General features: G+C 39.8%; 1 protein-coding gene across 1 annotated transcript; it reads left to right on the forward strand.

Annotated features, from left to right (window-relative positions):
* The first annotated feature begins 35 nt into the window (after nucleotides 1-35).
* Pwp1 (PWP1 homolog, endonuclein) lies at nucleotides 36-22,061 on the forward strand. Its single transcript, XM_020183370.2, has 15 exons — nucleotides 36-232; nucleotides 2,261-2,319; nucleotides 2,446-2,630; nucleotides 5,298-5,383; nucleotides 5,484-5,580; nucleotides 8,302-8,412; nucleotides 9,126-9,256; nucleotides 9,970-10,031; nucleotides 11,570-11,666; nucleotides 12,327-12,388; nucleotides 13,280-13,391; nucleotides 15,185-15,275; nucleotides 15,375-15,496; nucleotides 16,593-16,698; nucleotides 17,578-22,061. Exons 1-15 carry the CDS (start codon nucleotides 161-163, stop codon nucleotides 17,688-17,690), a joined length of 1,506 nt encoding a protein of 501 aa, XP_020038959.1. The 5' UTR covers nucleotides 36-160; the 3' UTR covers nucleotides 17,691-22,061.
* The last annotated feature ends 5,300 nt before the right edge of the window (nucleotides 22,062-27,361 follow it).

Genomic DNA, 27,361 nt, shown 5'->3' on the forward strand with positions numbered 1-27,361 from the left:
GCCCCCTTCCCTCCGGCGCCTACGAGTGACGTCAGGGACGGCGCCTGCGCTCTGCAGGTTTGTGGCCCCGCGCGAAGCCCGAGCGTGCGAGCTCTGCACTGCAGGGGCGTCTCTCGCTGTAGCCGGGTCTCTTTCCTGAAACGCTTGTGAGCTGAGGACCATGAACCGCAGCCGCCAGGTGACGTGCGTGGCGTGGGTCCGCTGCGGCGTGGCCAAGGAGACACCCGACAAGGTGAGGCCTCTGAGATGGGGGAGCGGCCTTGTTAGGCACGCGGGGTCGACCCAGCCTGGGGAACCTGCACTGCAGGCGGGGGAAGGAGGCTCGGTTTGACTGTCGTGATGGGAGCTGCGGCTCCTACTGTTTGGGTCTCTTGGGCCTGGGGAGCCAGGGACCGGCACCCCAAAGCCCGGCCCCACCTCCAAATGCGCAAGCACGTGGGCCAGAGGGTCGGGGTGCTACTTGGGGTGGGGACAAACGACAAAGGCTTCTGGACCACACCCCCACCCCCACCCCCACCCCACTGCATTCTCAAACATAACTGGGAAGAAGGCACAAATGTGAGAACTCCACTTTACATTCCTGCGATGGACAAAACAGATAACGGCGCAATAACGTAGTATGTCAATGGGACATTCACAGAAGTGAATGTAACTGACTGGGCCAAAGATGACAGGGAAGGCGGTAGGAATACCAGTGTCTTGGACATGGAGTTCCCAGGAGTGAGGGATTGAAATAGTCCCAACATATGTAAATTCCACCAGGTCACAGACTGTGTTTTATCCCTGTTTCTTTAGTGTTTGGCACTCAATGCATTATTTATGTAATAGGAACAGAAAAGTATCTCATATTCAGATACTTATAGACAGTGATTTCCAAATGAGTTTGCGTATTGGAAACACTTTGGGAGCTTCAAAAATTACTGATGCTGCAGAGCCCTTGTGGCTCGTCAATCCTAGCTATTTGGGAGGCTGAGATCAGGAGGATCGTGATTCAATGCTAGCACGGGAAAATAGAGAGACCCTATTTCCAAAATAACCAGAGCAAAATGGAGTGGGGATGTGGCTTAAACGGTAGAGTGCCTGCTTTATGTTAAGCCCTGAGTTCAAACCCCAGTCCACCAAAATAAAAAATTATTGATGCCTGTGCCTCACTCCCAAGCATTGTGATTTAGTCTGGAGTGTGTCCCGAAATTTTAAAGGTCCCCCAGGTGATTCTCTTGTGCAGACAAGATTGGAAACCAGTGCTCAGAGAGATTATAGGAAGAACTGATTGAATTCCTTCTATGAAATCCTCAAAAGAAAAACTTAGACCATTAAGAGAAATCAGACAAATATCTTTTAACTTTTAATTTCTGGATCTGTCCCACAATGGAATATCATTCTCAAGAGGATTTCTGTATTACTAGAGGCTTACTAGTAGAGACTGGGCGATCTGTTGACTCACAGTCATAAAGCATTAACATCTATCAAGCATTGAAACTGTGCAGGTAGGTATACAGTGACAAGTTGGTATCTGTCTTCACGGAGCTTAGTTTAGTAGTGATAGAGGTGTTTTGAAGGTACTCAAGCATTGCTTAGGTGAGGGAACGTCAATTTTGAAGTACAGCTTTGTCTTATTTTTTGTGACCTAGGTTTTAAAGTTATTAGAATAAAAGGGTGTCCAAGTTTTAGGTCTTATAGACAGTTGCAAAAATGGAACTGAAGTGTAAGATTAGAGAGGGGCAAGTTTAGAATAATACTTCAATAGATGTAAATTCCACCAGGAATTTATTGGAATAATCAGTTCCCATGGATAGGTTTTATCTTGAGAATAAATGAATAAATGAATTCTGCATGCATATGAGACCCTTGAGTGAGTATCTGGTAGTGGTAATAGGAAAAAAGCAGAGAAGCAGTGCAAGGATGGTTTGTTAAGGGATACCCACTGGAAGAGGGGGAGAGATACCCTCAGAGCCAGAGATAACTAGGAGGAAAAACCAAATGGGCTGCCTCCACAGAGCTACTTTACAACAACCAGTCTTCAAGACAGGGAGGTAGAGCAGAACGAGCATGATTTCTGAAGTGTTGGGTAGGAAGGGATCATAGTTTTAGGGACCTGGAAAAATTCCATTTTTATGTTAAATTCAGACAGCCTGGATCAGTGTGTTTGATTCTCATCTTGGTGTTGCTCGAATTTATATTTTACTTTTGAAGACTTTAATTCAAACATTTCTAATGATTTCCTTAAATATAGCATAATGAAACGTTTGCTCTCTTATAGGTAGAACTAAGTAAAGATGAAGTAAAGCGTCTCATTGCTGAAGCAAAGGAAAAATTACAGTAAGTTTAGGAATGTTGTTATCTACAGTCAAGTCTAAATGGAATGTGTATCTTAAATAATAGTGACTCAGTGGTCTTGTTATTGGAATGCGCATTTGGGTGACCTTTTTGTTTTAATTGTCATAGGGAAGAAGGTGGCAGTGAGGAAGAGGAGGCAGGCCATCCTTCAGAAGATGGCATGCAGAGTGCCCGCACCCAGGCCCGACCAAGAGAGGTCCTGGAGGATGGTGACCCTGAGGATGACCGCACACTAGATGATGATGAGCTGGCTGAGTATGACTTAGACAGATATGATGAGGATGACGACCCAGGTGAGAAGTCAGTCACTTCTGCTGGTTTATAATCACAGGCTCAGTGCACTAGATCATGCTTGTGGTCTTCCAAAACCTTACTGTAAATTTTGTTGTCCCTGACATCAGTCAAATAATTTGGTTCAAGATTTAGACAGAAAATGTGCTTCCTAAACTAGTTTAGAAGGTAAGTTCTAATCTACTGACCTAAGATATAAATCTAAGATCTAAATGAGTAGATAGATAGATAGATATGGTATTGTATATTTCATTGCTTGTATCGGGTACAATAATCTGTAATTGTTTATGAGTTCTTATATGCACTTATAATATGCTTGAAATTATATAACATTTTGGGAGTACAGTCGTCCAAAAAGAGGAAAATTTAATGGAATGAGGCAAAGTATTGAAAGGCTATAATACCACAGCCTGGATAAAAACCCAAATTGGGGAAAACACCTCATTGTTGACCTGTATGAGTGAAGCACTAAAAAAGTAGATGAGGAGTTTGTGAAAAGTCTAGAAATATGTATTGGGTCTCAGTGAGCTTGAATACTAGGCTTGTGGATTTCTGTGTTCTCTGTGCAAAGCAAAATCATTTAAGACTTGAGCATTGGGCACCTGACTGTTAGATAGGAGCTTAAGAAGCTGACTTGTGCAGCAGTGGAGAAAGTGTTGGAAAACAGGATGAAGCTCTGGAGGAGCTGGAGACTTAAGATATATTAGACCAGAAGCAATAAAGATCAGAACTGTAGCACAAGGAATGAAAAGGAGAAAAATGAAAGAAAGAGAGCCAGGTAAGAATTTTCCATTATTCTTGTAGATGAGCTTTCTGACCGAGCTGGTGTCCCTGGTTTTCATCTTATCACTGGTGTACCCCTTTTCCTTCAGACAAGAAGTGATCATGACCTTTTCACTCCATGTGTGTCAACTTCTTTGTTATTTGTCCATTTTTCTATCTAGATGTCCATTCCCTCTTATTTCTCATTCCCCTGGCCATCTGTCCTGTACACTACTATTGGCCTTGTTTTTCTTTATCTGGAGTACTAAGAGAGGAATTACTGCCTCCGTTACCAGTGTCCTGCAGCTGGTGAAAGATGGTACTGAAGCGTGAACACTGACTCTGAAGCCTTCATTCTTCTTTGTATACTTCAGTAGATATAGTCCAGCAGCACTGGGTTATTGGTCCCAACCTTGTTAGGGACACAGTGCTTTAGGAATGCAGAGAAAGTAAGAGCCTAGCCTGGATACCTGGCATTCACAATTAGCACTTTCCATGAAGTGCTAATAATTCAGTTTCTCTTCCTTTCACTGAGTTTTATCTTACTGTGTTACTTTTTGTCAATGTAACAAATACTTGAGAGAAACTATTTATTTATTTACTTATTTTCCTTTTTCTTTTATTATTCATATGTGCATACAAGGCTTGGTTCATTTCTCCCCCCTGCCCCCACCCCCTCCCTTACCACCCACTCCGCCCCCTCCCTCTCCCCCCGCCTCAATACCCAGCAGAAACTATTTTGCCCTTATTTCTAATTTTTTTGTAGAGAGAGTATAAGCAATCATAGGAAGGAACAAGGGTTTTTGCTGGTTGAGATAAGGATAGCTATACAGGGCATTGACTCACATTGATTTCCTGTGCGTGGGTGTTACCTTCTAGGTTAATTCTTCTTGAACTAACCTTTTCTCTAGTACCTGTTCCCCTTTTCCTATTGGCCTCAGTTGCTTTTAAGGTATCTGCTTTAGTTTGAGAGAAACAATTTAAAAGGAGGAAAGATTTATTTTGATTCACATTTCAGAGATGCCACTTCATGGTCGCTTGGCACCATTGCTGTGAGTCTGTGGAGGGGCAGGCATCATGGCAGAAGGGGAATAGTAGGGCAGAGTTGCTCACTTCATGGCAACTGGAAAGCATGCTGTGTGGGTAGAAGGAATGGACACGGATAGGGAGAGAAAGGCAAGAGCAAGATATAGCCCCAAGAGCACATCCCAGGTGACCTAATTCCTTCAGGTAGGCTCTGTCTCCTACTTTCTACCACCTCCCATCAAGAGATTAACCCTTTGCTTACATCAGAGCCCTCAGGATCTAATCATTTCCCAAAAGCCCACTGGCATCTAAGCCCTTATCATAGCTTTTAGGGCACATCTCAGTTACTCTGGGCTATCCTTGTAGAAGAATTCCATTTTCAAGTAAATTTAATGGAAAAGGCATGCAGCATTCTTTTTCAGATTCATAGGGCCCATTAATTTATCAGTGGTTGGGATGCTGCTTGCAATAAAGCAACTTGTCAACTTTGTGAAGCCCAGCGTTTCTCAATTTTGACCAGGCAGTCCTTGTTTATTCTGTTGACTTCAGTGTCTCAGGACTATTTTATTTTCAGGTCCCCAGAGCTTCCTCTCAGTAGCACCTGGAATCATGGTTACATTGAGCAAGCTAGAGAATCTGAGCAGAGTTCTAATGTTTTCTGAAAGGGTTTCATTGGAAGATGGTGATTTCCAAGACTGTCATGTATTTCAAAAGTTGAATATAAATGGTTTTTGAATTCATTCATTGTTTCTTTTCCCAGCTATGGATAATGTAGTTAATTAGTTGTAGATGGTTAAATCCAGGTCCAAAGATGGACTTGGAAGAAATGTTTTTTCAGGATGACCATTTCATTCATTTTGAATGGTGAATTCTTATTATAGATGCTGAGACTCTTGGTGAATCTCTCTTGGGTCTTACAGTCTATGGGAGTAATGATCAAGATCCTTACGTTACCCTTAAAGATACGGTAAATAATCACATTACTTTTCTAATTATGCTCTTAAGCGTCTGAAAAACTGCACTGGACCTCTGCCTCTAGCAAATGGTTTTTCTTCCTGCCTGCTTAGGAACAATATGAACGTGAAGATTTCTTGATTAAGCCCACTGACAATCTCATTGTTTGTGGCCGAGCTGAACAGGAGCAGTGCAATTTAGAAGTTCATGGTAAGTAAAATAAGTCCGCTACTAAAAGGGTTTCTAGTGAGGTTAAAACAACCACAGTGGTTACCATTAGGAAGTTTTAGGTGCTAGATCCTGCCTTAAACTTGTTTGAGTTCATTATCCAGTTAATTTTACATAGCTATCCTTTCCTGTTTTTTTGTTTTGGGCATTGCAGTGTGAGAATTTTTTTAATGGAAATAGGGCCCAGAAAATTTCTGATAGGGGTTTTAATTTTTTTGTGTAGAAACCTAGCAGTAAAACTACATAGGAAAATATGGAAAAATATAAAATCCCATTATCCTGAGGTGATAAGCTGCTACCCTGGTTTTTTGTTGTTGTTTTTGGTAGCACTGAGGTTTGAACTCAGGGCCTCATGCTTGCTAGACATGGGCTGTTACGACTTGAGTCACTCCACCAGCCCTAAAAAAGATCACTTTTTATATTTTGGTGATACCGGAGTTTGAACTCAGGGCTTCATGCTTGCTAGGCAGGTACTCTACCATTTGAGCCATGCCTCCAGCCTGTCACCCTGGTATTTCTACTTTTTTCCCTGCCCCAGGCACTTTTTATGTGATTAAGTGATTTTTTTATGTGATTAAGATTATATTAGATAGAAAAGTTCCTATCCTGCTTTTTTCAGAGTCATTTCAGATATTTCCCCTTGCAGAACATTTTGCTTTTTTCATAATAATTCATCACACAGGGCCATAGTTTCTTTTGGAACCAAAACTTGAGGAAATGTTTGTTCCAAAACCAGAAGTAAATGTTCTGCGGTAATCTGATTTGAGGTTATTTTCTTTTTTTGTTTTCTTCATGGTGCTGGACATCAAACTCAGGGCCTCATTCATGCTGAGCAGATATTCTATAACTGAATACATCCCCGATAATTAGATACTTTTAAATGATTATTTATTAACTTAAGAAACTTTAATTGAATGACTTGCCTCACTCTGGTATTTTTAATGTAAAATCTTTAGGCTTTATATACTAAAAATAGACCTCTAAAGAGTCTGAAATACCCTTGTGTCTCTTTGCCCCTTCCTCTGTGCATCTACCCTTGGACAAGTCCGTTCTTGCTCTAACCTCTTCCTCCCCAGCAGGTCTTTTGTTCATCTATCTTTTTTTTTAATACATTTTTTATTGGGATATATTCATTATACAAGGGGGGATTTGTAGTGACAATTCTGATTAGACTTGTATTATTCATATGTCTTGAAACTTCAATATTGCAGAGATTATTAGGGTGATAAAGTCTTTTGTTATGGAGACATACTTGCACAGTTTGAAAAATAAGACCTTTGGGCTTAATGTTTATTGGCATCTTTGAGGTTGCTTCACTGATGGTTCCTTTTTTTTCCCCTCCTTTTTTTCCTGTAATACTGTGGGTCAAACCCAGGGCTTTGTGGATGTTAGGCAGGCAGTCTGCCACCTGCCTACTGTTGCCCACCCCGCCCAGTCCCCTGCTTCTATTTCTTTGTTTAAATTTCTGTAACTCTCAAGAATCTTCAAGACTATCAGAAAGAAGCCTGCAGATTAGGCCTGTTTTATCCCATAGCTCATTTTGATATATTCATAAAATTCTTCTACAAAAAGACTTTCAAATTGCTATAACGTGAAGTTATTCTCTCTTAATTGTTGTATCTTTGAATTTCTACATATTTTAGATGAGAATCATGTAATTTTCTTTTTAAGATCAATTGTAAGCTGTGGCTCACAACCTGTAATCGTACCTACTTGGGAGGCTGAGAACAAAAAGATTACTGATCCCAGGATCTATCCCAGAAGCAGAGGTTGAAGGCATTAAAAACACAAGGAAATCATATTTAATAAAAAGCATATTAGACATGGCACAGTGTTTCACAACTGTAGTCTCAAATACTCAGGAGGTAGAGATCAAGAGGATTGCAATTTAAGGCCAGCCCAGGCAAAAAATTAATAAGGCATCGTTTCAGCAAAATAAGCTGGATGTGGTGATGTACACCTGTTACCCCAGCTACATGGAGGCATAGGTAGGAGGTTGTGGTTCAAGGCCAGCCCAGGCAAAAATGGCAAGACTATCTGAAAAATAACTAAAGCAAAAAGGGCTGGAAGTGTGGCTCAAGTAGTAGAGCCCCTGCCTAGCAAGCACAAGGAAGGCCCTGAGTTCAAACCCCAGTACTGAGGGGGACAGAGAGTGAAAAAAAATAAAATACCTATTTATGGTAGGCAGGAGGTGATGAGTGCTTGCTTATTGGTCTCAACTTTATCAGTGTTTCACTTTTTTTAATTTTTAAGACTTTTAGTCATTGATTTTAAGTTTTGCTCCTTAACTTTGTAACTGTGAATGTTAAAGGGCTAATTCTATTAGTGCCATATTCCAAAAGGGTGCCTGCAGAGTTTCATTGACATTGTTGGTATTCATAAACTTTTAAGTATTAAAAACAGTAAGTTTTGATAAGCACTTAGATTTCCAAATAAGAACTCTTTTTCTCCAGTATTGTTTTTGTTTAATAAGTACTCTTTGTAGAAACCTTACAAGTGTGTATTTTCTGTAATAAATGAACCATTTATCAGGTGTGCATTGGGCTTGCCAGGTGATGGGTATATATTAGACCTGCCATAATGACTATGGGATCTCTTTTTACTACCATCAAGTGTGTCTGGATTTAACAGAAAAGTGTTCTTTTGTGAGGTATCATTTTCTCTAACTCTGGTGCGTTAAAGTCTCTTTCCCCATCTTTTCAGTTTATAATCAAGAAGAAGACTCTTTTTACGTACACCATGACATCCTCTTGTCTGCCTATCCTCTGAGTGTGGAGTGGCTGAATTTTGATCCCAGCCCAGATGATTCTACTGGTAATTGGAAAACTTAAGGTTGCTAAATGGTTCTAGTCATATGGGGTTTTCCTAGTACTGTGTGTTTTGTATGAGGTGTTCAGAATTGTTGGTGATATTTTACGAAGGTACTAATATTTTCTGAAGTTGTAGTTTGGTAGTTTTAAACACACCATCACTTAATCGTGTATCTCCAGACTTTAGGTAGCTGAGGAGGTAGCTGCTCGACTGTAGAACTATTAAGATCCTCCAAAACCCCAATTAAAGTGGCATGATGTGTGCGATGTGACCAATGAGCTTAATGGCATAGCCTGTTTTAGAAAATGTCAGGCAAAACTAAAATGAAGAGGCTTGTCCCAAATAGAGGTAACACTGATAATACTGACCTCTTAAATCTTGTTTGCAAAGCTTATTCACATTCATGATCTGACCCATCCTTATCCTCACAAAGGCTAGTGAAGAAGGAAGGGGGAGTGGGCAGGTGGGTGGGTTAGGTTGCAATAATTCTCATAACTGAGGCCAAGAGACTGAGTCTTTGTTATTCAGATTGTCTTAAAACCAGCAGCACAGCATAGGCATCACCTGGGCCCACCCAAGACCACCAGAAAGAGAATCTGCATTTTGAGAAGTATTGCTTTAAGTCATTACTCAGTTAATCTGCAGTGTAATGTGTTCAGTCAAACTACAAGGTTTTTATTGTTTTGTAATCACAAGCATTTTGTTTCTTTCTGTAGGAAATTATATTGCTGTGGGAAACATGACACCTGTTATTGAGGTGTGGGACCTTGATATAGTAGACTCTTTAGAGCCAGTCTTCACTCTTGGAAGTAAGCTTTCAAAAAAGAAGAAGAAGAAGGGAAAGAAGGTAAAGAAGTTAATAAGTATTTGGAGAGGGGGTAAAAGGACATACATTTAAACAGGACAGGTAGTTATGAAGTCATAATTTGTACTTTCAAAAAAGCCCACCTGAGGAAAACTTAACCTCTGATTACATAAAACCTATGTTGACATGTTATTTCTCACACAAAATAAATGAGTCAGGTTATGATCCTGCTTTATACTAATACTCCTTATTAGCATAAAGAGTATAAGTGTATTAATGCTTACATTTAACTCATATTAATATACTAGTTTTGAACTTTTAAAAAAATTTCTTTCCTTTTTTTTTTTTTTTTTTTTTTTTTTTTTTTTTTTTTTGGCATTACTGGAGTTTGAACTCAACTCAGGGCCTCAAGCTTGCTAGGCAGGTGCTTTACCATTTTTCATTGCTTAATTATTTTTCAGATATGGCCTCAGAAGTGAGCCTCCTGATCTCACTTCCTGAGGAAGTGGCTAAAATGGTTGAGTGTAGGAGGCTGTGAGTTCAAACCTCAGTCCCACCAAAAAAAAAAAAAATACATTATTGTAGTTACCCAAGGTAACAGGAAGACAAAATATTTATTTCTTTTGTTCTTCAAGCAAGCTTGTGTAATAGCAAAACAGTCTTAATCATAAGGCTTAGAGAATCTTGAAAATGAATGTGTCAGTTTTGTGATGGGGGGGCTTTAATACAAAAAGTAATTAGAACAATTATTACAGAGTTCCTCAGCAGAAGGACACACTGATGCTGTGCTTGACCTTTCATGGAATAAGCTAATCAGGTAATAAGAAATGACGTTGAACAATTGTAAAAGTTTGTAGCCTTTAGGATTTTACCTCATGTCTGCTGTCTCTGCTTCATGTGCTGTGGACCTCTGTGTCTCTCTCCTTTCCTGTGATGCATGCTGCTTGAGGGCAGCAGCTTCGCTATATCTTTGCATTCCCAGTCACCTACCAGTCCTCACCACAGGTGCTTGTTACATGCCTGGGACCCTGTGCCCTCTGCTCCACCACTGCAGTCAGTGTGCACCTCCGTGCCCATGGTGTGGCAGGACTGTTTTGCTTCCCAGAGACATTTTGCTTACTTCAGTCAGTTTTCACAGCTCATCTATATACTTTTTCCCATCATTAAATTATGGTAAAATATGCATAACATGAAATTTCCCCTTTACTCATTTTAAGTTCAGTGACTTGGATTACATTCACATTGTTGTGCAACTCTCACCATCTACAGAACTTTCATTTTCCCAGACTAAACTCTTTGCCCTATAAACACTAAAACACTAGCTCCTCACCTCCCTTTCCTCTCAGCCCTGCAACCACCATTCCAATTCCTGACAGTATTAATGTGAGTGGAATGATACAGTATTTGTCCTTTTGTGACAGGCTTATTTCACTCAGTGTAAGGTCTTCAAGGTTAATCCATGGTATACGTGTCCAGTTTTCCTTCCTTTTTAAGGCTGAATTATATTCCATTGAATGTGTATGCCCTGTTCATGCATACACATGAACAGCTGTCTGTTCATGCATCATTAGACACTTGGGTTGAATGATGTGAATAATATTGCTATGTTCATAGGTTTATAAGTGTCCACCAGTAGTTAAAGTCACTGCTTTCAGTTCTTTTGAGTCTGTTCCCAGAATTGTTACTGGTAGATCCTATGGAATTGTGTTTTCAATTTTTTGAGGAACCACCATACTATTTTCCATACAGCTGCACCATTTTCTGTTCCTAGGGGTTCTAATGTCTCCCAACATTTTTTTTCTTTAATAATACCCATCCTAATGGGTATGAAGTGGCATCTCATTGAGGGTTTTTTTTGAAGGGTTGGGTTTTGAGATAGGGTCGGGTTTTGAGATAGGGTCTATGTTGCCCTTGAACTCCTGTGCTAAAGCTAACTTCCTGCCTCAGCTTCTCAAGTAGCTAGGATTGCAAATGTGAGCTTTCAGCAAGCTTTGAAATCAAGAAGTGTGAGCTTCCCAACTTTGCTGTTTGTTTTCACAAATTTTTTGGACTATTACGGGTCCCTTGCATTTCCCTATAAATTTTAGAATCATTTTGCTACTTTCTGCAGAAAAAGTCACCTGGGATTTTGATTGGGATTGGTTGAATTTATAGATCAGTTTGTATCTCAGTCTGTAAATGCTGTGCCTCCACCTTAATAATACAGGACATAGGGCATCCTTCCACTCACTTAGACATTCTTTCTCTTGTTAAACTTGTTCTTAAGTATTCTTTTTGATTCTATTGTAAATGGAGTCCTTTTCTTATGCTTTTGATTTTTAAAAGATTACCTAGTTTGTTTCTTTCCTTTTGCAGAAATGTGCTGGCAAGTGCATCAGCTGACAGCACTGTGGTTCTGTGGGATATGTCCGTGGGGAAACCGGCAGCTAGCCTTGCCGTACACACAGACAAGGTGTGTGATTTAGTGGATAAAAGGGATTCTCAAAAATATGAGATAGATACTAATTAAAAATAATCCCAGATATTCATCCATGGCTTTTTATGGTTTACAAAGTGCTTTCAAATGTTACCCCTTGGTGCTGCACAAAGCCCTGTGCAGTGGGTACACTACTTACCCTAGAGATGCAAAATTGGGTGCAGGGGAGTACAGTAAGCAGAAACATTAGTACCCCTCACGCTAATGACATGAGGCCACAGAGGCTCCTAAGCAGGGACAGGGATGTCCATAGAGGTAGTGAAGAATATAACAGATCCATGACTACACAACACCTCTAGGCTGTAATATACAAAAGCACTCATGGGACTGTGGCATTTGCCGTTACCTGGGTACATCTCATTTCACCACTTTCTTTTTATGTCTGAACATGTCAGTGTTGAGGGACTATGTATTCCTGCAAACACAGTTTAGGGAATATGTCTGTAATGGCAACCTTTATGTGGGAGCATGGTTTGCCTTTCTAGTATGCAATACATTTATGTTTCTTTACATAGTACTGAATTTCAAAGGGAAAGTTAATAGAAACACTGCCTAATTTGTTTTCACCATATGAATAGGTAGAAGTACTAAAAGCAAACAAAGATAGATCTCGTCAATGAGCTTTCCTCCCCCTAGGTCCAGACTCTGCAGTTTCATCCATTTGAAGCACAGACACTGATTTCTGGATCATATGATAAGTAAGAAAGCACCTCAAAAATTACTGCTGTACTGTTTTAAGTATCACTTGATGCCCAGATAGAATATATTACTGAGGCACCCACATGTTTAAATTGTTAGCAATACTTGTTTTTCCTTTTCAACTGTGGTTCTTTCAAGCTATAAGGAAATGTGGTTCTGTTATAATAATTAATTCTAGAAACTAGTCACTTCTTTGTTTTTTAGAGGGTGTATGAGTTACCCATTGTTGTGTAACAAACCATCCCAAAATTAAGTGACTTAAGATAATTTGTATTTCTTATGTCCATGTGAGATTTCGTTAATGTGGGCTGAGTTCATCTGGCAGCTCTGCTCATACTGGCTTAGTTAGGCTGGACCAGGAGCCAGCAGGCTAAATCACACAGGTTCTCAGGCAAGGTCAGAAGCATAGCCTCTGAGCCTAGGTCTCAGAATCAAAGCAGCTTGCAATCTTTGTTTTGGTTTCTTTTCTTTTTGAAAGGTGGTTGGTGGGTTCACATTTTTAGATGTGATTGATGCAGAATTACAAAAGTGTATCCCTTGGTTCCTGCAGCACAATAACCTGACTGTGGAGAGGAGCTGTGGCTAAGACATGAGTTAGGAGGCTCTCACTTCTACCAGGGAAGAAGAAATAGAAAGGGTCCTGAACTTCTGGAAACAGGATTCCAAACTTGACCTGCAGGTCAAGTCTACTGTTAGAGCTCCCAGTGCCTGTATGTGTCAGGACCAAAACTCACCAATCAGTGAAATCAACTCTTCTTTTCTCTACTTTAAAGCAGGCTTCAAATAACTGGATTTCAACTTCACAATGTTGTTCTACTGTTTCATTACAAATAAACCTAAAACATAAAGGCGGCTTTAGCTCTTCAAACTCTAATGTTGGGTGTGTCCAGGTCGGTGGCTCTGTACGACTGCCGGAGTCCAGATGAAAGCTGTCGCATGTGGCGATTCAGTGGACAGATCGAAAGGGTGACTTGGAACCACTTTTCACCTTGCCATTTTCTGGTGAGAATGTGCACATTACTGTTTTGCTTTTCCAGGTTTCTAATTAGTTATTTTCTCTTAATTCCATTATAGAGAGGGTCTGTACCAAAAGTCTTTTCTCTGTTAACAGTGTGAAGCTTCTTTCTGGGTCTTAAGGTTGAAGATATAAGGCGGGGGTTTTTTTGTTTTTTATTTAACAAGGGAGAAGCCTAGGCACAAAAAATTAGTGGACATGTAAATGATTTTGCTAGTTGTCGACCATTCCAGAGTGTCCTGTTTTATTTTCACTTGACTTTGATTATTTTATTAGTGGTTTCTTTTGGGGTTTTCCTTTTTTTTGAGACAGGGTTTCACTATGTGGCCTGGGCTGCCCATGAACTAAATATCCTCCTGCCTCAGCTTCATTTTTAAATATTTTTGAATGGATAAGTCAGTCTAAGATACTCTTACTTAAGTCCTTGCATGTAAATGGAGCTCTAGGAATGAGAGTGTGAGCTTATAGGACTGTCTGCCAAATAGGAAGAAAGTATAAAGTTTTTGTATAAACACCCTATTACACTGTCTGATCATAAAAGGTGACGTTTTTCCATGCAGCATCCAAAGATCCTAGTAACATTGAAACCCAGGGAAAATAAAATCCCTTTCATCTCAGCAAGGGAAATTAACTAAATAATTATGAAACAGTCATGTGTCCCAGTTTTCCTAAATATGTAGTGCATTTCAAAGGAGGGAAAGAAAGAATTTTTAAAAAGAACAGCTTTCTTCCCTCATTCCCAGATACTGGAATTTGAACTCAAGACCTTGTGCTTGCTAGGCGGGCACTCTACCACTTAAGCCACACCTGCAACCCTAAGAACATCTTTCTTAAAAGATGTGGACTGTTTGTGTAAGGTTCCTGAAGCAACAATTCTGAGAATGCTTTATTTCAGTTCTGTACCCATAGTACATGCAGTTCCCAGCTGAGCTACCTGCCTAAAACCAGATTCCATTTTACAGTTATCAGGAGTGATGTTCCAGTTGTGTTTGAATGCTGTATTGTACTTTGGCTCTCAACAGTCAGGCACACATACTTTGTAAAGTTAGTTCCTAACAAATGGCCATAGAGAATGAAGTTACAAATAAGCAAGAAAGTGGCAGGTGAGCTCCCTTCTCTTTAGTTTTTGGGTCCATTCCCAGGTCAGCTTTCAAGATTGCCTCCAGTTGTCCTTTCTCCTTCTTTCCTGTATTGCCTGTTGCCCTTGACCTACATATAGGCTAGAATCTCTCCTAGTTAATTCCCACCCACCCCTTTCTTGAGAGACTTATAACCCCTTCTAATCTGCCTATCAGTCCTTACCTGGTTGAGTTTCTCTGCCACAACATCACAGCACTTTGATCCTTCAGAAGCTGTTTCCTTGGTTCCCCTAATACCCTCCTTACTCCTTCCTCTCTCTGACTCACTTCTGTGGACTCTTCCCCAGCTCATACCATGAGTAGCTATACTCACCAGCCTCTGCTCCCAGCCCACTGTTCTCTAGTTTTATACTCCCAGGTGTGCCCCTCTGCTTTCGTGGGTGTGGCTGCCTCCTCTGTGCTTCCTTGTCTCTAACGCTATTCCTCCTGCTCACCACAGTTGCATTCTCCTCCCACTCCTAACAAACATATGAGTGCAAACCTAGCTCACCCAAAAGTAAATTCTTTATGTCTGTGTTAGTTTTTAATAAGCACCACAGGCAAATCAGGACACAGCTGATTTGCACTATGATTTTACTTCTTAAATGCATCACTAAATTTTGTTGTCACGTAGCATGATCTTGCCTACTTTTTTTTTCCAGGCCAGTACAGATGATGGCTTTGTATATAATTTGGATGCACGTTCAGATAAGCCAGTTTTTACCCTTAATGCACACAATGATGAGATCTCTGGTGAGGAAAAATAGTGTTTCTTTCATTTCCATTAACTCATGATGAAGTTAACCTGTATTTCAGAGCAAGATTCTCTGAACTAATCATATCTTCTTTTAGGTCTTGATCTGAGCAGTCAAATCAAGGGCTGTCTCGTGACTGCTTCAGCAGACAAATATGTGAAGATCTGGGACATCCTGGGAGACAGACCAAGTCTCGTGCACTCCAGAGACATGAAAATGGTGAGAATTCCCTAGTATTCTTGTTTTCTGTTTTTTCTGTCTCTAATCTGTAGTGCTTGTCTGTTTGTGGGGATCAGTGCAGTAAACAATATGGATGTATTAAGAAAGGTCATTTTAAGCTCAGTCAAATTTGGTAGTTTTTTTTCAATTTTAGGGAATTCATGACTGTCTGGATCCTTTGCTAACTCGTGCTTCACAGTCACTAGGTAAGACCAAGAAGAATGGGGAAAGGACACAAGTGAAGTAGCCACACATTTTTACCCTAAATCAGGACCACCCCAGAAAATCTTAGACCTTAGGGCACTAGAGCTATTAGTAAAACTTGATTTATCTGTCACTGTCTTTTTGCATAACTACCTCTGATTTCTGAAGTTCATTATTATATATATAGTAGGAAAACAGAAAGAACTGGGATTCTTTCAACAAATAGCACCTGCTGTATGCAGTATACCACACATAGCTATTTAAAATCATGTGTATATATTTACTCACTATGGAAAGGCAGGTTATAGAAGCCATTTTCATAGTACCATCTCATGTTTATATTTAAATACTTATTTGCTTATATGCTTATTTAAATCTAGCACATTATATCCCAAAAACGTAAACAGTGGTTATAGAACATATTTTCTATAATGCATACATAGTATATAGCAATAAAAATGAAAACATTAAAAGTTTAAGAATGATTTAAGGGCTGGAGATGCAGCTCAGTGGTAGAGGGCCTGGCCTAGCAACCCCTGGGTTTAAATCCCAAAACACACACACACACACACAAAAAAATTTAGTAGTGTCAATGTCATTGCTTAAAAGGACAGCTAAAGTTTCTGGGTATACATAGCAGATTAGACTTACTAGGAAACCCTAATAGAATACTGAGGATGAGAGGACTGTGTGCTCAGAGCATGCACACATCTTCACAGCATGGCCTCATGCTGCATTTGTGCAGCTCTGACTTGACTGAGCTCCTCTGCAGTGGTAAGTTGGCTTTGAGTAATGATTCAGGTCCTAAGGTCTTAGAGACAGGGCAAGGCTCTAGACATTAGGACTCTCTGGAAGGATAGAAATAACTGAATTTCTGTTCTCCTCTCCCTAGGGAGTTCTCTTTTGTTCTTCATGTTGCCCTGATTTGCCATTTATTTATGCCTTTGGAGGTCAGAAAGAAGGACTTAGGGTGTGGGACATAAGCACCATCTCCTCAGGTAAGAATTCTTAGGTTCTTGCTCTTTCTAAAAGAATTCTATAAGCACTGGCCCAGAGTACATGACTTGTATTTGTTAGGTAGATGACAAAGGCAGATCCAGTGTGCATCCTATAGTACCGTCTCCTTATTTCAGAAATATTGATGGTCACAAATAAGGTCTTCACACTTTTAAGTGTAGATTATTTTTAAAATAATTGAAAGGTTTCCTGGGAAGACTGAAAGGAAATCATAGTCCCCAAGAAGAATCCTCCCCTTCCCAGTCCAGTATGAATAAATCTGCCCTTTCTCTGCTACTTTCTACAAGATTCAGTTTTCCTGAAGGGGCAGGTGCCTTCTCTTCAGGAGAGCCTGGCTGCCTCTTACTACTTGAGGTGGTCTAATGTCTCTTATAAACACAGAGATATATGACTCCTGAATCCTTCCTCCCACACTAAAGGAAAGATCTTAAGGTTTTCCCCTAGGTTACTCTGATTCGAGTTTGTATATGAAGGGACCTAAATCCAGAAAGTTTTATGTGCTTATTATACAGAAAAAAATGAAACAAAGAAAACAGGAAACAACCTGAACTAGAAAAAGAGAAGGACAAAGTCACTATTTTAAGTAATGGGATGCCTGTTACCAAGGTTGGTTAGGTAATTACAAACCAAAGTAAAGTGGACCGTCATTTAAAAAAACTGATTCACTTTGTTCAGCACATTTATTTGGACTTCCAGGTTGGTTACTTTCTCATTCATAGTGGTTACTTCAATATATTTTCATAGCAAGATTTCCACCCCAGAGTAAAGAACCTTACTGAATCAGCATTTTAGTCTCTTTTATATTATACTCTTTAATTTCCTAATCTGGTGGTTTCTTAAACTATTTATCTGTGTTTTAGTAAATGAAGCATTTGGAAGACGAGAGAGGCTTGTTCTCAGCAGTTCAAGAAGCCCATCTGTTAGTGGCCCTTTTGGGAGCAGGACCTCTCACACACCAATGGAAACTCAGTGAGCCGCAGGATTTCCTGGCTTGATTACTTTACCTTGGAGTTTTAAAAAGCTGACCTAAAAATGTTCCATGTATAGATACAACCAAGCAGAGGGATGGAAACAAGTTTATTTCCTACTGCCTGACATTCCTCTTTGCAGCTGTAGTGGCAATACAGAGCAGGTCTTTGTGCTTGCCTTCAACTGAGTGATACATAGAGTTCTTGCTGCATTTCTTGAAAATAATAATAATAAAAGGTTTAAGAAAAATAAAAAACTTAATTCCTTAAATATGCCATCTGTCACAGGAACTCTAGTTTTGTAAAAATATGTAGTAACTTAGACAGAAAGAAAATGAGACAAGGTCTGTGTTGCCCAGGCTGGCTTTGAACTCCTGGGCTTAAGTGCTCCTCTTATCTTGGCTTGCTGAGTAGCTGAAGTATGGGCACATGACACCACACTTGGCTTTAGAATTTTAAGAGGGAAAACCTTGTGATCTTAGAAAATGTCTAAGCCTAGGCCTAGAAAGGTAGTGATTTAGCTAAAATTACACAGGCAGCCACAAACAGGCAGAAGCCCCAGAGACTTCACTTTGCTGACAGTTCTGAAATTAATGCTCATGATTTTAAAATGTTCTTAGTACTTTAGAGTTTGGTAAGTAACTTGAAAGTGGCATGCCTTTTTTTTTTTTTAAATAGTATGGTCAAAGAAAAGTGGCAGACTGTTGAATCTCAAATACTGAATTCTGGTTCTTTGTCTAGTGCTATATAAGACATGAGGAGATTCAGTTGAATAAGAAAAGTCTTTGTTTTCCACCCAACAGGATAGTTTTGATTATAGATTTTCTTTCTGTCAAGTGTGAATGTTAATAGGCAATAAAAACAACCTAGTAATTCTCAACAAAGTTGCCAAAAATTCACATTGGAGAAGGATAGGACAGCCCCTTCAATAAATGATGCTGAGGAAATTGGATGTCCATATGTAAAAGATGGAAACTTCACCCCTATCATTCACCCTACACAAAAATCAAAATGGATCAAAGGCCTTAACATAATACTTCAAATTGAACCTACTAAAGGAGAACAGGGGAACACTTCAGGATTTTGGATATTACTCAAATCTACAGGGAAAAAAAAGCAAAAATTTACAAGAGAATTTGTATCAGACTAAAAGGCTGCACAGCAAAACCAACAATAGAGTGAAAAAACAACCTACAGGATAGGAGAAAATATTTGCCAGTTATTCACCTGACAGAGGGTTAACATCCAGAATAACAAAGAACTCAAAACATTAACAGCATCAGCAACAACAACAAAAAAACAAGATACTTCTCAAAAGAAATACAAATGCCAATAATTATGAGAAAGTCAGTATCAGCCATTTGGGAAATGTAAGCTAAAACTACAGTGAGATACCATTCTACCCCATTAGAATAGAGAAAAAGGAATTTAAGTCTTACATGTTCTCATATGTAGAAACTTAAGGAAAAAATGCAAAAAAAATCTGAAAGTAGGGTAGTGTTTACTTGGGACTGGGAAGGGTAAAAGAATGATAAATGGATATGTCCACTGTGTACCATATGCAACTGTGAAAATAGCACAGTCATGTTAATATGTTAATAAAGAAAATAGATGTTAAAATTTTAAAAATAACTAGGAGATCTGATAGGTTTAAAGCCAAGAAACAGGTTTAAAGTTCTCAGGAAAGAGTTAACATATGAAAGTAATTTCACAAGTTTTATTTAGATATTTGCACCTGCCTAAGTGTAGATATAACAATTCACATGTAGGATGTAGCAAAAATTTTAAATGGTAAAATAGGGTTGGCACTTCCTCATACTTGAAAGTACCAGGCCTGATAAATGCAAGGAAGGGGTGTTTTCGGACCAAGAGAATGTGCCTCCAAAGCTGTTTGAGCAGATCCAGATACTCTGAACCAGAAGAAAGAACACTGGCAACACAGTTGCTGAAGCCAGTGCCGGCAGCCAGTGAGACCTCTGTTGTGCCATACAGACTGAGGAAAGGGTTCCTGTCACCTCCCACGTCAGGAATGTATTGCACAAAAGTGTGGACGGACTTGAATACAAAGATTTGTGGCCTGAAGAGAATGCCGTCTTGACATGAAAACTAGGGGAAGAAGGGGTTCTTCTCATCACCAATGGTTTGTTGTGATTGGTGTTTGAACAAATTCACGCCCTCCATTATATTTGCATTCCCTCTCCCTCCTCCCTTTTCAGTGTTTGATGTTCATTCTGCTGTCTTCATATGCATATATGCAGTGTGCTTCCATCCTCTTCACTCCTCAGTATCCTGCTTTCCCTCTCCCCGTCCCACTGACCCTCAGACAGTCTTACATTCATTCATGTCCATTACCATCATCATCGGTCTAGGTTTCACAAATGAGTGAGAAAGCACTGTTTATCCTTTTGAGCTCTGCTTATTTCACTCTGCATAATGATCTTTCAGTTTCATCCATTTGCCTGCAAATTGATACTTCATTTTTATTTATGGCCAGATAATATTCCATGGTAGGTATATAGTATTTTCTGTATCCATTCATCAGTTGTTGGGTGGTGTTTTCATCAGGTACCACATGGCAATGCTGTGGAGTCAATCATGTGTTAAAGTGAAAACCCAATACTAGAAAATTCTGTACCTGAAATTGAGAGTTCTCTGAGACCAACAGCTTGGTAAATACCAATTTACCAAGCCCCAGTATTGGGACCTCAGCTACATATTATGTAACTCTTTTCCTCAAAGTGATACATTAAATGTGTTACATACTCTTGGAGGGAAAGGGGGTGGGCTTCTTAAGACAAATTAGTAAAACAGAAGAAAAAGACTGTCAGAGCAAATACCCAGAATTTGAGCTGTTGTTATATGTAACAGTTTTCCTTCTGTGTGTGTCAGGAGATTGGTCCCAGGACCCCTTCCCATGCCAAAATCCGTGGATGCTCAAGTCTCTTACATAAAGTGGTATAGTGTTTGCGTGTAACACATCCTCCCGCAACACTTCAGTGGATTGTCTCTAACACCTGACACAATGTAAACGCTGTGTAAACACTTGCATACTGTATGCTGAAGGAATAGTACAGAAAAGTCTAAGTTTATACAGATGCAATCTTTTTTCAAATAGTTTCCATCCATGGTTCATTGAATCCATGATGTGGAACCCCCAGATGAGGGCAGATTACTTCCATCTGGAGCGGTGGTAGATTAGCTTGAACTGATCAGCCCCTGGAAATAATAAAAGTAGGCAGAATTCATGGAACATCTACTTAAAGTCGCTGGAGAAGTTCTATGACAGCCAGGACTTGAAGGGCAAAAAGTCCCAGGAAAAGAGACATGCAGAGAAGAGACCTTTTTCACTGAAACTAGTTTTCTTACTGGCCAATTACCAATTTTTATAAGTTGAGAAACTTAAAAAAAAAGCTGAAAGGTACAGTGGAGTCTTGAATATTCTCAGTACTGGGAAAACAAAAATTGAAGGATCTTAAGGAGGAAGGTCTGTAAAAACACTGGGCGCTCATTGTGACCCCTGGAAGACTACATCTGGAAGCTGAAGTAAGCCAGAAATAAGAGCAAACTCTAGAATCTGAAGTCCAACCTTGAGTAAACTCAATCTTTTAATGTTTTGTTTTGTTTTTGTGGCTGGGTGGTGGCGGGGGAGGGGTTTGTGGTATTAGGGATCCACCTGAAGGCCTCATGCATATATTTCTTAAGCCAATTGTTTGATCAGATTCTAATCCTCAGACAAAATCTCCTTTAGTTAGTTTAAGCAAAAGGAATTTTTTAGGCAGTATAGATAACTCACAATCATTGAAGAGGCTGAAGAGTCACACTACAGAGCGCTTGCAGGGGGCAGATGCTGTTTCTACCATCAGGAAGCGACCTGCAACATCAGCAAGCCTCCATCCCTCATAACAGCAGCTCTAAGCAAACACCCTGCTATAGCCAGCTTGCATGGTGTGCACTCTCTCCATGTAACTTAATTCTGAATCAAAGTCTTGTACCAGTGTGTCTAATTAGAGAGTATTTTTTGCTTTTGTTTGGAATCTTAGTTCTAAAGAAGTCTGGGAAACTTTTTAGCTTTCTAGACTACAGTACAGGAAACATAAAGGGTGTATTAGTCCATTTTCTACTGCTATAACAATACTACAGATTGAATGAAAACAATTCATGGTTCTGCCAGCAGCTCAGCAACTAAAAGTATAGATAAATGGGACTTCATAAAACAAAAGCTTCTGCTCAACAAAAGAAATGGTCTCTAAACTGAAGAGACCACCCACAGAGAGAGAGAAAATATTTGCCAGCTACACATCAGACAAAGGACTGAAAACCAGAATATATAGGGAACTCAATAAACTCTTCCAAAATCAATGAACCAGTAAAGAAATGGGCAAGTGAACTAAACAGAACTTTCTCAAAAGAGGAAATTCAAATGGCCAAAAAACACATGAAAAAATGCTCACCATCTCTAGCAATAAAGGAAATGCAAATTAAAACTACACTAAGATTCCACCTCACCCGTTAGAATAGCCATCATTAAAAACATCACTAACAACAGGTATTGGCGAGGGTGTGGGGAAAAAGGAACCCTCATACACTGCTGGGAGGAATGCACACTAGTGCAACCACTCTGAAAAAAAATTTGGAGACTACTTAAAAAGCTAAACATTGATCTACCATTTGATCCAGCAGTCCCACTCCTAGGAATATACCCAAAAGACTGACACAGGTTACTCCAGAGGCATCTGCACACCCATGTTTATTGCGGCACTATTTACAATAGCCAAGTTATAGAAACAGCCAAGATGCGCCGCTACTGACGAATGGATTGAGAAAATGTAGTATCTATACAAAATGGAATTTTACTCAGCCATGAAGAAGAATGAAATGTTATCATTCACAAGTAAGTGGATGGAACTGGAGAACATCATTCTGAGCAAGGTTAGCCAGGCTCAGAAGACCAGAAATTGTATGTTCTCCCCATATGCGGACTTCAGATCTAGGGCAAACGCAGCAGTGTGGTTGGACTTGGGTCATGTGATAAGGGGAGAGCACATACGGGAGGTATGGGGATAGGTAAGAAACCCAAAACATGGTGGTAGTTGATTTCCTCACTGCAGAGGAACTAATACAGAAACCTTAAAGCAACAGAGGCCAATATGGGAAGGGGATCAGGAACTAGAGAAAAGGTCAGTTAGAGATGAATCAACTTGGGTTGTAACACGTGTACATGGAAGCAATGCTAGGAAACTGTTTGTATAGCTATCCTTAAATCAACTAGCAAAAACACTTTTTGTCTTCCTTATTATTGCTTATGTCTTCTCTTCAACAAAATTAGAGATAAGGGCAGAACAGATTCTGCCTGGAAGTGAGGGGGGTTGCGGGGGTGGGGGACAAATGACCCAAACAATGTATGCACATGTGAATAAACGAATTTTAAAAAAAAGAATTCATGGTTCTGGAGGCTGGGAAGCTTAAGGCCAGGTGGCTGGCTGCATATGGGAGGTTCCTTCTCTGCAGTCCTGAGGCAGTGCAGGGCCTCACACAACAAGACAGAGCCAACTCCCTGCTCAGGTGTCTCCCCCTCTCTTAAAGCCACAGTCCTATTGGATTGGGGCCCACCCTTATGGCTTCCTTTAGTCTTATTACCTCCCAAAGGTCCTGTCTCCAAATCCCATAGTTAGATTAAGGGTCCACCCTTTTCACACTCCAGTGGGGATTAAATTTCACCAGTTTTGGTGGGGACATTCAAAGCACAGCCAAAGGGGACTGACTGCTGTGGCATTTGTACAACTCCTGTTAATACATAGGTAGGTGTAGATGACATGATCAGACAACGTGTCTTAACATGTCTTCTTGATATTTCTGTGTTACTAATACAGATTTACCTCATCCAGCTTAGTGACAGCTTTGACAGCTTTGTATTGCTTGGTAGTGATGTGCCAAAATTTATTCAACATTACTTTCCTGAAGAACTTTTGTTTTGTTACCATCTTCATTGTTTAAAAAAAAAAAAAAACTGGCTTATTCCTCCATCCCCACTACACAGCTCTAAGGACTAGGATCCTGTATGTACCTTTTTCTGCATATGTACAAGGAGCTCCGCAGAGTAGATTTCTATAAGTAGAATTACTGAATCAAAGTGTAGACTATTTGTAAACCCAGTGCTGGTGGCTCATGCCTATAATCCTAGCTACTCGGGAGGCAGAGATCAGGAGGATGGAGATTTGGGGCCAGCCCAGGTAAACAGTTCAAGAGATCAAATCTCAAAAATACCCAACACAAGAAGGTAGAGTGACTCCAATGGTAGAACCTCACAAGCTTGAGGCCCTGAGTTTAAGCACCAGTACTGTCAAAAAAAAAAAAAAGCTTTTTATGATTAGCTCTTTAATTCATCTGGAATTTTTTTCTGTGTAAAAATATTTTACCAAATGGATAGCAAACTGTCCCAATAATATTAATCATCCATTCTTTATTCAGTGGTTGAAATGCCAACCTCATACTGTCAGATGTATTTATGTCTATATATCTTGTTCTGAACTTGTCTGTACTATGTTCTTTGTCTCTTTCCAATAATATTTTTATTACTCAGTAAATTTTGTTTCCCAAAAGGATAATTTCCCCTCACAGTTCGTTATTTCCAAAATATTCCTGACTATTCTCTATTCCTTCTCAGGTGAACTTGAATTTGTCAAGCTCCACAGAAATACCTTTGGGTAGTGAATAGTATGTTACTGGATTCACAGGTATAGAGAAATTAAGGAATTCCACACCATTGAATTTGCCTCATTTAGGTTCATAGGTTAACTCTCCATTTATTCTGTTCTTTTATAATCTTTATTCAGTAAGTCTGTTCTCATTTCAGACTTCCAGTTGTTGAATTTATTCCTGATTTTATTTTTAGTTATTTTGTTTGTGGTGGTATGAGGTTTGAACTTAGGACCTTGCACTTGCTAAGCAGGCACTTTACTACCTAAGCCATACCCCCAGCCCTTTTTTCCTTTTTAGTAATTTTTCGGGTAGGGTCTCATGTTTTCAGCCCAGGGCTGGCCTCAGACTAAAATTCAACATATGCCTCCCAGTAGCTAGGATAACATTTGTTCGCCACCACACCTGGCTTGTTTTGTTGAGATGGGGTCTCCCAAACTTTTTGCCTGGTCTGGCCTTGAACCATTATCCTCCTGATCTCCACCTCCCAAGTAGATGCAATTAAAGACACGAGCCATTGTGCCCAGACTTTTATTATTTTAATACTCAAGTGAATAAGACATTATTCTCATTCTGAAGTTGGTTATTCCTAACATATAGAAGAGCTATCAAAATTCTATGCTTTGGCTGGGTGTGACTCACCCCTGTAATCCCAACACTTGGGAGGCTACCTCAGGAGAATCAAGAGTTAGAGGCCAGCCGGGCGCTGGTGGCTCACAGGAGACAGATCAGGAGGATCATAGCTCCAAGTCAGCTGAGGCAAATAGTTCTCGAGACCCTATCTAGAAAAAGCCCTTCACACAAAAACACCCTGCCTATTCTTACAGTGGACTAGTTCATCATCTTGGCAGATAATTTGTCAACACAAAGGGAGTTTATATGTCTTATTTCACTGAGTAGGATCTCTCGTACAATGTGGAGTAGTAATTATGAGAGGATGACATTTCCATGTTGCTGTTACAGAAAGAGATCTAACAGTTTACCACTTAGTGTATTTGCTGTTTTTCTTTTGTTTTGGGACAGGACTTCTTATAGCTCAGGCTGGGATCCAACTCACATCCTTCTACCTCAGCCTCCCAATTGCTGGGATTATAGCTGTGCACCACCAAGCCCAGTTTTGTTTGCTATTTCTGATAGAAAGTTTTAGTAAATTATGCTTGTCTCTCTATGGAAAGAAAACTTATCCTTTTTCTCCTGCATCCATCCTTCAGAGTTCTCTTCACTGTCACTTTTTCTGAGAAGCCCTCCCTCATCTCGCCAGCCTGTGTAAGCTGTACTTTGCATCCCATAATCATTTTTATTTTGTAGTTACCTAAGCAATTACCTAGTGAGGACTAGACTTAATATTGAAGTAATATGATTTTGTCTTATTTTGTGTTATAAAAACTTAGCTCGATGCAATGTCTTACCGTTGGTATTTTCAGAATGTCTGTTCCCACACATTCAGTCTCAAAGCATTTCTCAAGTCCTACTGATCGATCAGAATTTTTTTTTTTTCAGTACTGGTGTTTGAACTTGGCCTTCACGTAGAGCCACTCCACCAGCCCTATTCTTGTGAAGGGTTTTTCAAGATAGGGTCTCACGGAACGATTTGCCTGGGCTAGCTACGAACCGCGATCCTCCTGGTCTCTGCCTCCTGAGTAGCCAGGGGTACAAGCATGAGCTATCAGCGCCCAGCTAGAATTTGAGTGGTCATTATAAACCCAAAACAAGAATACAGCCACCCAAGTGACTTTTCATACACTCGCTAATGACCAGCATGTGGAAGACAACAGGAAAGGCATGGGGTGTGTCCTAGGAGAATGGACTCTCAATTCCAGTCCTCATGAGCAAATGGAAAAAGAATGTATGAAAATAATTCCATTTACAATAGCCTCAAACAAAATCAAATACCTAGGTGTAAACCTAACAAAAGATGAGAAAGACCTCTACAAGGAAAACTATACACTTCTGAAGAAAGAGATTGAGGAAGACTATAGAAAGTGGAGAGATCTCCCATGCTCATGGATTGGTAGAATCAACATAGTAAAAATGTCGATACTCCCAAAAGTAATCTACATGTTTAATGCAATTCCCATCAAAATTCCAATGACATTCATTAAAGAGATCGAAAAATCTACTGTTAAATTTATATGGAAACACAAGAGGCCACGAATAGCCAAGGCAATACTCAGTCAAAAGAACAATGCAGGAGGTATCACAATACCTGACTTCAAACTATATTACAAAGCAATAAAGATAAAAACAGCATGGTACTGGCACAAAAACAGACATTGAAGACCAGTGGAACAGAATAGAGGATCCAGATATGAAACCACACAACTATAAGCAACTTATCTTTGACAAAAGAGCTAAAAATATACGATGGAGAAATAGCAGCCTCTTCAACAAAAACTGCTGGGAAAACTGGTTAGCAGTCTGCAAAAAACTGAAACTAGATCCATGTATATCACCCTATACCAAGATTAACTCAAAATGGATCAAGGATCTTAATCAGACCCCAAACTCTTAAGTTGATACAAGAAAGAGTAGGAAATACTCTGGAGTTAGTAGGTATAGGTAAGAACTTTCTCAATGAAACCCCAGCAGCACAGCAACTAAGAGATAGCATAGATAAATGGGACCTCATAAAACTAAAAAGCTTCTGTTCATCAAAAGAAATGGTCTCTAAACTGAAGAGAACACCCACAGAGTGGGAGAAAATATTTGCCAGCTACACATCAGACAAAGGACTGATAACCAGAATATACAGGGAACTTAAAAAACTAAATTCTCCCAAAACTAATGAACCAATAAAGAAATGGGCAAGTGAACTAAACAGAACTTTCTCAAAAGAAGAAATTCAAATGGCCAGAAAACACATGAAAAAATGCTCACCATCTCTAGCAATAAAGGAAATGCAAATTAAAACCACGCTAAGATTCCACCTCACCCGTTAGAATAGCCATCATCAGCAACACCACCAACAACAGGTGTTGGC

The sequence above is a fragment of the Castor canadensis genome, chromosome 8 (genome assembly GCF_047511655.1).
Source record: "Castor canadensis chromosome 8, mCasCan1.hap1v2, whole genome shotgun sequence".
Taxonomy (NCBI): Eukaryota; Metazoa; Chordata; class Mammalia; order Rodentia; family Castoridae; genus Castor; species Castor canadensis.

Bases quoted from the DNA above. Each gene is read 5' to 3' on its own strand.
- Pwp1 (XM_020183370.2), top strand. From the start codon at position 161: ATGAACCGCAGCCGCCAGGTGACGTGCGTGGCGTGGGTCCGCTGCGGC. The intron at 11,667-12,326 runs GTGTGTGATTTA...TCCTCCCCCTAG, and splicing joins TTGCCGTACACACAGACAAG to GTCCAGACTCTGCAGTTTCA. The intron at 15,276-15,374 runs GTGAGGAAAAAT...ATCTTCTTTTAG, and splicing joins ACACAATGATGAGATCTCTG to GTCTTGATCTGAGCAGTCAA.